We start from the raw sequence: 11,482 nt of genomic DNA on the forward strand, positions 1-11,482 counted from the left end.
AGGTTTTGATGGAGAATGAGACAAAACTCCATGCCTGGCGTTGGGTGAAATGACTGTCAACAAAGAGTGACAGCTGAGGAGGTTCCACTGAGTCACGATGTGCGCTATGAGACCCGCACACGGGCTTCACCTCACTTTGTAATCATCAATGGCCTTGGGAAATGAATGTGCTCTCCACGCCGTGAGTGTCCACCTGATTCCTGGAACGCACAGCCTGCAGACTGCTACCACGGTCATGTAACTGTGTGCACCTGCACAATTACACTCCAAAACAGAAAGTGACTTTAAGGAAATCCTCGCTTTTCTTCTTCTTTTTCACTTGTGATATGAGACTGTCTGATTAGGTGTGGTCCTTGCTCTAAGGCTCTGGGTCTAGAAATCCTTGGAGGAGTTAACACATCACATAGACCTGTGTCCTCCACTCCCTGTCTCTCTGACGGATGAAGTCCGTCACTCAGGACGGCTCTGAGTGACACATGCTGCTCCTATCACTGCTCTTCCCATTGAGTCAGTCATGAGGTTTCCCACATTCCCGTCTGCAGCTCCACACTCCACAGCTCATTTCACAGTGTGGATATTTCGAGAGGATTTCAGAGCTTCAACCGGTGCCAAATAGCACCATAGGCTTTCACGTATAACCTTCAGGTTCATGACACAGCAGAAAATGGCTTACATCTGAACCCTGGGAGTTCAGCAGCAAGGTAAATTTGAATTCAAGATGAATATTTCATCAGAGTTCTGAGGGGATAACTTATAACCGACAGAGGGACAAGAACAAAAGAGACCATCCCAGAAATGTGTTTAAAAACCAAACTCTGTGCCCTGTATGTTGCAATTCTTTCTTTAAAAAAAAGAAAGTAAGCTCTGTGAGAAAGACAGGCACCATGGTCAGTAACTATGGAGAAACCCTCAGCTACCAGTGTGGGTGGGTGTGGACCCACACAGCAGAGAGTGCACAGCGGACTTCCTTTTTCGCTTATTTCAACTCACAGACCTTGGAGTCTGTTCCTGACCACAAGTTCACTGTCAAGTCCCTCCACCTACAATGGATACATCAGTGGTCTACGCTGACTTAAACCTAGCCAGGACCCAAGAGCCTAAGCAGGCATCCCCTCCAACTCCTCCCCCAGGTAAGCAGCTTTTCTTCTCTGACATTTGAATTATATTCCAGAGTTAAATTTTCCTCTGAAATGTGTGGGTTTAAGTCACTGCTTTGAAGGTGAGAAGCAGGTCTGTGTCTATGTTAGTGTTAAATACTGTGGCAGTATGCCTGCAGAAAACCACAGTTCTGGGAAGGTCATGCATTCCATTTTTACTCGATTAGGCAGCAGGAAACCTGAGCATCACTTTCCCTATTCAGACTTTGTTGAAAATCCTGAAGAAAGAATATTTTACTTATATGAGCAAAGTCGTGTTTCAAGAGCTGTTGATGCAATCAATTGCCAGTTCCGAGTTCACCTACAGAATGTGGACACTGTGGCCTAGGTGTACTTCACTGCAACCTCAGAGTCCCTACACAGTGCAGAGTGTAGATTTAATGGCTAATGACTTTGTCTCCCAGAAAGGAGGGTAATCTTGGGGAAAAGTCACAGTCAAAATCAAAGATTTGAATTAAATCAAAAGCTGCTGGTGCAGCTGCTGGTGGTGTGTGTGTGTGTGTGTGTGTATAATTTTATTTAATTTTTTGAAAAGCTGGCTGTTTCTATCTTGCAAAGTATAACGGTTTTAAATGGATGTACCACACAAGGTACCAAAGATAGTCAGGAACTTCAACACTGACTGAAAGTAGCACTCTTGTCTACCAGAGGATTTAGTGATATGAGGTAAAGAAACATGGAAGGTTGTTCAGATGAAGCACACGGCCAGAGGATGGCTGAGATGTAAGAGGCCAGGAGCTCAGGCAGAAAGTCTATAAAATGATCATGACACACGATTCCGTTCTGCTGGCTAACTGACCCACTGACATCCGTCTTAAAGCAGATGCTTTCCAATCTGATGATTCTATGTGTTATGACACATGGACTTCCAACTCCAGAGCTTCTTGTTAGAATTGTGTACATTGCCAGTGGTCTGAGTCAAGAAGAAAGTCTTCGAGTCACCAAATAAGCTTCATTATAATGTTTACATAGGGTGAACAGAAAGTGGAGGGAATTGCTGTTTTGATAAGTGTAGGGAGAATTCATAGCACCAGTAATTTTGTTGTTGAGAAAATGCAAGTCTTGGTTTTCCCATCATGTCTAGCAAAAGTGTAGGAAGAGTGTAAGAAAATGAATATAGAGAAAGATAAGGAGGTTCTTCTTAATCTCTACTGTCTAAGAACCCAAGTCAAAAAGACTAGAAAAAAAGTTATCTAGAAAAGAAAGGACTAGGGGAAAAATCATTACTTTAAACTTCAATAATCTAGGAATAAAACTGAAGAAAAACACAAAACAAACAGTAGTAGAATAGAAACAGAACCTAGCTTTCGAATAGAAAATGTTGATGCAGAAGCGTAAATGTGAAACCACTGGGACCTATTTAGCTAAAGGTCTCACACCATGGTAAATTCGAAGCACGGTGATTAGATCTGCCAGCAAAGAGAACCGGAAAGAGGGACGTGAGTAGTGACCTATTTTGTTTGTGGTCAAATGGCCAAAGGTTTCTTCTGATGGTTCGATGGTCATGTAAAAATGTAATTGTAATAAGTAAAAAATGCCTCTGGGTTTTATTTATTTACTCAGAAATAACCAATTACTATGAGACAAACATTGCTCTAGACACTGGGGAAACAGCCATGAAGAAACAGGAAAGCGTCTTTCTCCCTGTAGATTTTATATTACTGTGAAGGTTTAAATCAGTGACATAAACACCTATGTCAGAAACAGTGTGATTTTGAAAGACAGCGAGAAAGCATTTAAATGGACATTAAGATTTTTGCCATTAGAGATGGCATCCTGTCAAGCAGAGTGATCAAGGCAGGCCTTTCTGAGAGATGACGCTGGCCTCAAGTCCTGGAAGTCTCTGGAGACTAAGGCTGAGTATCTGAGAGAGGAGCCTTCTAGGCAGCTGCACCTGCAAATGCAGAGGGAGAACAGGCCTTTGATGTGGGAAACATGCATGCCTGGTGTGCTGTGGAGATCAAACCAGGAGGAATGGTGACCAGTGGAGGGATTTGGAAGACATTCCATAGGTTCAGATGTTGAGGGGAAAGCCATTGAATGCCTGGAACAGTGGAGATGACTTAGCTTTCTGTGGGTACCAAAGCAGGTACTGTCACAGAGCCAGTGTTTACAAAGCCTCTTCTGTATGTAACTCCAATAGTAGAACAGAGAGGACAGGAGCGCTTTAACTTTTGTCATGAATGGATAAAGATTTTTTTAAAGTCACCTAAGTGGCTTTTTACCTATAATTAAAACAAAAACAAATAAAAAAACCTTACTTTATGGAAAAAAGGAAGAAAGGAAGGAAGGATAGAAGAAAGGTAGGAAAGAAAAAAAGAAGAAAACAATATTTATTGCCAGTTACCACAGGCCTGATGCTATGCTCAGGAATTTAGAATAATGGTTGCCTACAGTCCTGCCTCCTGTCCAGGACACTCACGACCTACCCAGCAGCTGTGGTCAGCCACTGGCCATATCCTCAAGCCTAACACACTGCTTCCTTCCATGACAGTTCCGTCACCTCTCTCCATACTGCCCTGCTCACTGTCCACAGCAGGTTGCTTGCAGACCTCTGCATGCATGCTGGTCTCTTACACAAAATGTCGTCCTATAAGTAACCTGTTTGCATATTGCTGCGTGCTTCAGGTAATCTGTAGATACTGACGGCACCGAGGATGCTTTCAGAGCCATGGGAATGGCTTCTGTGGAGTATTTGTTATAGACTAAAGATGGAGAAAGGAAGTGTGCATTCCACACAGAAGCAGCCTTCTGTGTGTGACAATCTGCCATCTGTAGCTAGTTGGGTCTACAGATACTACTCCACACACATGTTAGACTGTCTGTGTCTCTTCTGGAACACATTTGTTCTTCTTTCCCTCTCCATCCCTTCCTTTTATTCTTTCTCCAGTGGAAAATTTGCAAATAAACTAACTCATCTAAGTGACTGTCCTGTCTCAATGCTGGTCTAGAGACTAGAGACAGTTGGTCCTTGCCTTCAGTCTGAGTTAAACTGTTCATTTGGGATAATGTAAAAAAAATAAAATAAAATGTATCTAGAAGAGGTAGAATTGGATATACAAACAATTCTGGAAAATACAATGAATAATAATAGACAATATAATAAATAGCAGCACATCTGATTTTAAAAATTTAACATGAAGTCAAAACATGTATTCATTTACATTAACATTTATATTACAATTACATTAATATTTAGAAAGATATAAGTCAAAATTGATGGGGGAGAGTCTTCTGTTTTGTGTTAATTTCATTGGTTAAATAAAGAGACTGCCTTGGCCATTTAATAGGACATACAATTAGGTAGGCAGAGCAAACAGAACAGAATGTTGGGAGAAAGAAGCTGAGTCAAGGAGTTGCCATGATTCTCCTACCGGATACAGACGCAGGTTAAGATCTTCCCTGTTAAGACACCTCGTGGTGTTACAGGGATATTAGAAATGGGTTAGATCGATATGTAAGAGCTAGCCAATAAGAGGCTGGAACTAATGGGCCAGGCAGTGTTTAAAAGAATACAGTTTCCGTGTAATTATTTAGGGGCATAAGCTAGCCATGTGGGCGGCTAGGTGCCAGGGACGCAGCCCCGCTGCTCCTATTTCAACACAAAATAAACTGTCCAAATCATGATACTTTATGAACACATTTATTACTTAATGTATTTGAACTCCTGATATACATAAGATATTTATTGTGTAGTAACTGCTATGGTCACCAAGAAAAGCACAGATACAGGACCTGGTATTTCACCAAGGCAGTATTGTAGATGCATGTGTTATAGCAAAGAACCCCCTTAATCAACCATTTCAATCTGGTGCACTTTCATAATTTGTAGTCAACAAGTTGATAAATATTAATCCAATGGTTAAATAGAAAAATCCAGGAAGAAGTAACTCTGTGTCTTGAGCTGAACATTGTTGTGAACAGCACAGTGAGCTCTCCCACCATCTTGGTCAAGGCATGAGTCACTCCTCACCACCTTCCTCACTGATCTTCTTGGTTGTCAACTTATGCCTGGAATGTAATTAATCCAGAAATGAGAGCACATTTGCGATCCAGATGTTAGGGCAGGAAGACATCTGACCTTTAAGGCTGAATGAAACATGCATTTAAATCAGACCTGGAGACTAGAAGGCATATCTTTAATCTGGGCCACACCTTCTGTTGGAAGCCGGTAGAAGGACAATGGTAGAAGGAAGGGTGGGGGAAGGGTTGTTTAACCCGCTTGCCCTCACCCCCATAAGCACATTCATCTCCTTCTTCGAGATCCCAGCAGAGCAGCTGAGACACCAGCCTTGCAGGACTCAGCAGCTACTAGAGTCGAGCTCTCCATTCATAGCCACCATTGTTGGGCTGCAGCCTGAAAGTCCTCCCAGTGAATTCATATATATATATATGGAGAGAGAGAGAGATAGAGAGAGATTCATTCTGTAAATTCTGTGACCCTAGATAACCCTGACTAATACAGCCTGCCAGTCACCCAGGCTTGTGCTCAAAAACCTCTCATTTTACTGAATAGTGGCTTCAAGTTGTGAACTGTCTAAACGCTGGCAACACTCCTGCGTCAAAGGGAAGCCACACTTGCTTCCTCTACATGAAAAGGTTGAAACACTCCATTTAAGGAAAGGGAAAAGGAGAAATATAAAAACGGATTTTGCTAGTACATAGCCAGCTGTGAAAGGCACAGCCACACTTATGCACGTACTCTGTTAAGACAGAAAACTCCCTTGTGTTTGCGTGTGTGAAGCAATATTCATAGAGATGGCTTCTAACCACAGCTCAGCTCTCCATTAAGAGATGGAGATCTCGATCTGTGCAGATAAAGGGAGAATAATGTAGTTAAAATCCTGAAAACAACACGGTAGTCAAAGCCACTGGGGTCTGCTTAGAGTTCCAGACCAGCCAGGGCAGCATATTGAAACTCTGTCCAGAACAAACAAACCGCAGAGGTGCCTAAACTTTATTTCAAGATGGAGAAGATCATTACAGACAACAGTGAAGCAGGCCCCATGTTAAAAAATAGAATTGCTATACATCACCAGGACCAAAGGTGGTACTTAGCACAAAACTGAGGTGTGTGTGTGTGTGTGTGTGTGTGTGTATGTACCTCCTATTAACAAAGATAATCCTTCTTGGAGGAATTGCTGGCTCATTCCCATAGCAGAACACATACATTATTTTTGTACAGCACTCACTCAGCAATTTTCTAGACATCTTCTTCATCAGTCGTTTTACCTTCCTAACACCCATTTGACCCAATTGTGGAATTCGTAGTAAGGAGGCTAAGAAAGGCTCTTTTCTTCACCCCACCCTCAACATGAATCCAATTGTCCATGTTAATCAAACTACCTCATTGTTTGCAAACGCTCTCAACTAGATTAAAAGTGTGTTTTCTTTAACTTCTCAGACAGCTGCCAGTGCCCACGCTGGCATCGGTTGGCTCTGAAACTCAGCTGTGTTGGGTTGATCCTTCTTGTCCTGACTGTGATTGGACTCAGTGTCTTAGGTAAGTGAGACAAAAGCTTTTACCTTAAAATTCTCTCTCTAGCCTGACAGTGGTGACACGTGGCTTTAATCCCAGCATTCTGGAGTCAGAGGCAGGAAGAGCTTTGTGAGTTCATAGGCCAGCCTGATCTACACAGCGAGTGCAAGGACAGCTAAGGCTACACAGAGAAACCATGCCTTGAAAAACAAAACAAAACAAAATCTTCCTCTAATTCCACCATTAGTATTTTGGCTTCTTCATATGAGCTGGCCACCCTGAGCCTGGGGGAGGAACAATGACGGGCAGTTACAGGACAATATCCCCTGTTGCATTTCTCCTGTTTTGGAGAATCACTATGGGGATGACGCATGTGCACCTAGAACTCTAAAAAAGATCACAAGTGTGACAAGATAACAATAACAATGAAAACCACAATGCCTACATATGAGTTTATAAGGTGTCTGCCGAACTCCAGAAGACAGCCAGCAACCTTATGGCTGGTGCGGGTGTGAGCATCCTCACCCCACAGGGGTGAAGTTCAGAGGTGGGAGAGGTGCATGAGCTTCAAAATGCCCTTAGAAGCTAGCCGGGCAGCCAGAACAAGGGGCCCTGCTCCCTACAGCACTTAGATGTGGTGTAACCAACAGCAGTGTGAACCCATTTGTTCTGTGCTCTTCTGGTTCTCTGTTCACTCTGTCTCCAAAGTGGTCCCCTGTTAACATGTCGCTAATACATTGTCTCCTGTCCATACTCAAGCTTGTTTGGTTGACTTCGTTTCCTGAAGTGATAGATACAATATCCATTCTATTGTATGTAGAATGTACATTTCACCTTCTTCCTGTGTTTTCTATCTACCGTTATTACAAAAAAACGCCAGTAGGAAAAGGCATTCAAGAGAACAAGACGAAAGCAACAGTCGAAAAATGCAATGTGAACGTTTCAGAGAGCAGTACGAAGGCAACAGGTAATTTTGATATCCTGATTTTGATCAATATCACATTACCTTTCATCAAGGCTCACATCGTGGTAGGTCTTATGTTTGATAAAATGGAAGCATAAAGGACAGGCGGTGGTGGCACACGCCTTTAATCCCATGACTCGGGAGGCAGCAGCAAGTGCTGCTCTGTGAGTTCGAGGCCAGCCTGGTCTAGAAGAGCTAGTTCCAGGACAGGCTCCAAAAGCTACAGAGAAACCCTGTCTCGAAAATAAAAAAAAAAAAAAAAAAGGTTAAGAACTTGTCAAAAGTCATGTGACTGGTAAGTGATGCCGTTGGAAACTGAAGATATGTGATCTTAAAATCTAGCTCTTGTCCCCTTGACCATGCTGCCTCAGCCTGATAGCACAGTTGGTTACTACAGACGAACAACAACTTAAAAAGTAAAATATGGAGCTTCAGAGACAGCTCAGTGCTTAAGAGTGTTTGTGTGCAAACGTGAAGACTGATATTACAGCTTCAGCATCCACGTAATGAACATCCCAGGACAGTCACTGAGGTCTGCCTGCTTCCAGTTTTGGAGAAATCAGCATTAGTTTCACATTCAATAAGAGACTCTGCTTCTAAAGAATAGGTGGAGAGGGACAGAGGCAGAGACCTTACATCCTTCTCTGGCCTCCGCACGTGCATAGGCACATGTGCTTGAACACACATGCAAGTAAACCATACACAGAAATTGAGAGAGAGAGAGAAACAGTTTTGTTTTTTTGTTGTTTTTTTTTTGTTTTTTGTTTTTTGCTTTAGAGGAATGTTTTGGAGTCAGTGTTCTAATGCTGTGCAGAGACACCATGACCATGACAATTCTTATAAAAGAAAGCATTTACCTGGCGCTTGCTTACAGTTTCAGAGGTTTAGTCCATTGTCATCACAGTGAGGAGCACGGCAGCATGCAGGCAGACTGATGCTGGTGAAGTTGCTGACACTTCTATATCTGGATCTGCAGGCAGCAAGATGAGAAGGATACTGGGCCTGGTTTGGGCTTTTGAAACCTCAAAGCCCACCCCCATGACACACTTCCTCCAACAAGGCCACGCCTCCTAAAGTGGTACCACTCCCTGATAACTAAGCATTCAAATATATCAGCCTACAGGGACCATTCTTATTCAAACCACTACAATGAATATTTGGTTGTTTTAATCAAAATTTCATATAGTTAACCTTGTCTGAAGTTAATTAAAAGAAACAAAAATAAAATAAATTCTGTGTCATTTATATTTCTTTGATGTGTCATTAACAGTGATCTTGTCCCAGCACATGTTACTGTGTGTGTAAAAGTGTGTGTTAGCAAAGCAACTACTGTGTGTAACTGGCTGTGGTGCAGCAGGGACAGGGTGAAATTCACCATGTCTGCTCCTCACTTCAGAGAGTCCAGTCCAGCTAAAGTGCCCCAAAGACTGGCTGCCACACAGAGAGAAATGCATACAGTTTTCTCAAGAGAACGGTGTATGGAAGGAAGGTCTGTCTAACTGCACTAGAAAAGGAGCCACTTTGCTGCTCATTCAAGACCAAGAAGAACTGGTAAGTTGTTCTATAAAATAGAGGTGTAAGCATGTTCTGGAAGCTATATCAATGTCTCCTGATTTAACAGATCTTCCATGTAAGGGAAGTGGAGACTTTACATTTGGAAGCTTATAGTCTGAGAGACTAGAGGGACATGTGAGCCAATAACTGCATATGTAAGGTGAGTGTCCTAGGATCATAAATGCTGGGCACAGATTTTTCAAGGTAGGAAGAATGAACTGTGCTGAGGACTCAGGACGGACACAGGTGACACTTGACCTAGGTGTCGAGCAGCTGTGGAATATGAGTCACAGCACACAGGCTCAGGTTAAGTCCTCTCCTCTGCTTTGATTGTAGAGATTCATAAAGGACTCGATAAAGGAAAAAGGCAATTTATTTTGGATTGGACTAAATTACACCTTGCCAGACAAGCACTGGAGATGGATAAACGGCTCTACTTTAAGTTCTGATGTGTGAGTATTGGAGGAGCTCACTCGAATGTTCATTTCACGTCATCTTACTGCAGGACTCCAACAATGATAGCAAAGATTAGAGATGTTCAGAACAGTCTGAAAGTACGATTCCAAAAGTAGCTGAAAATTTCCATGTATGAAAAGATACCAGCCTTTTATACAGTCATGTGTATGTATATATGTACATATGCAAGTATGTATGTATGAGATGGAATTTTAAGGCCAGCAAGCAGACTAACTCCTTTGAAAAATGGTTGCTTAGAACCTCAGCACACATTGCTCTTTCTTTTATCTCCTATCCTTTTCTACACTTTGCATGGAATGTCTTAAGCAGCACATTTGCTATTTGCCCTTTGGTGTCTTGTTTTCCTGTTGTGTGAGATTGTCTACACAGTCACAACTGCAATGAAAGAGCTGATGCTTCATAGTTAAGTTGTTTATTTTAGCAGAATTCATGATTATTGGTTTAACAAGGAGCAACGTGTCCCTGCTCCAGATGTGGTAGGAGCTGAGAGAATGGAGCCAATAAATGAGGTGGACTAAAGCCTCGTGCAGCAGCCGGCTTTGTCCAGGGCAGCAGCCATCTGTACTGTGAGGGTTGAGACAGTTCACAGGAGTGAAGTTCACAGGCTTTAGCTGTACACAATAACAAAGTCAAGCCGAGCATGACAAACATGCTCTTCCAGAGACGCACACAGAGGACACCTTGAATATTATTGATTACCAATAGTAAGTATTCATAAGTAATCTGAAATAAGCCCACTCATTTCTGTTGTGCCTGGAGGAGAAAGAATGCATTCCAACAACATTTCCATGTTTGGAAGGAACTGAGTCGCAAGACTCTTGTCCTGTTCTCTTGGAGTGTTCCCTCAATCACTCAGACTTCTCCTTACCTGAGTCCATTCCTGGACCATGTCCCAACAGCAACGCGTTTATGTTTTTCATAAGCAAAAGCAAGCAGGATTCAATCAAATTTCTGTACAGAGCTTTCAATGATTTTTTTCAGAAGAAACGATGTTGAGAATCATATTTCAGTAATTGTGCTAGTGAGTTTTATTTTATACCAACTTGATACCAGCTAGAGACGTCTGAGAGATGGATCTGAGAACATCCATTGAGAAACTGCTTCCATAAAATCAGGTTGTAGGCTAGCCTGTAGGACATTTTCCTAATTAGTAATGTAAGGCCCAGTTCATTGTGGGTGGTGTCACCCTTGGCCTGGAGGTCCTGGGTTCTATAAGAAGCAAGCTGAGCAAGTCACAGTGAGCAAGTGAGTAAACAGCATCCCTCCATGGCCTCTGCATCAGCTCCTGCCTCCTGCTCCTGCCCCTGCCCTGCTTAAGTTCCTGCACTGACTTAACCTCAGTAACTATCAGTAATATAAACCCGTTTCTTCAAAGCTACTTTTGGTCATGCTTTTTCATCACAGTAATGGTAGCCTTAGCTAAGACACAAATCTTGAGTAAATTTGTGCACATTGCACAAATCCATACTTGAAATATTCCTTTTAATCATTTAGAATAAAAAGGTAGAAATTTAAACAATAAGGCATATGTAGGCTTACATACAATATAATGATAACATATTAAGTATAGAGATTGTTAAATAGAGAAAATTTACCTAGATAGTAAATGTTGACACTATACAGGACCACATTTTGAATCTTTTTTCAGTGAATGAGATGTTAAAGTGAGAATTTTTTAAAAACAAGTGTTCTGTTCTAGAACATATTTCATATATAGAATATATGAAAACAAAAATATACACATTCTATTTCATAAAATTTATCCTGTATTTTCCTAATGTTTTCTGAGTGTCTTACTTAGAGTTACTATTGCTGTGGCCAAAAGCGAGTTGAGGAAAGGGTTTATTTCCT

At 41.9% G+C, this 11,482-nt stretch overlaps 1 protein-coding gene across 1 annotated transcript in view; it reads left to right on the top strand.

Annotated features, from left to right (window-relative positions):
• Positions 1-1,045: 1,045 nt before the first annotated feature.
• Positions 1,046-11,482, top strand: part of LOC121436316 (killer cell lectin-like receptor subfamily B member 1B allele C) — a 13,980-nt gene continuing 3,543 nt past the window's right edge. The window contains exons 1-4 of the mRNA XM_041636159.1: positions 1,046-1,130; positions 6,562-6,660; positions 8,997-9,151; positions 9,491-9,606. Of these exons, the coding sequence (XP_041492093.1) occupies positions 1,046-1,130; positions 6,562-6,660; positions 8,997-9,151; positions 9,491-9,606 (455 nt within the window). The remainder of the gene's footprint in view (positions 1,131-6,561; positions 6,661-8,996; positions 9,152-9,490; positions 9,607-11,482) is intronic.

The sequence above is a fragment of the Microtus oregoni genome, unplaced genomic scaffold, assembly GCF_018167655.1.
Source record: "Microtus oregoni isolate MIOR12 unplaced genomic scaffold, Mior012 000002F_ref0000024, whole genome shotgun sequence".
Lineage (NCBI taxonomy): Eukaryota > Metazoa > Chordata > Mammalia > Rodentia > Cricetidae > Microtus > Microtus oregoni.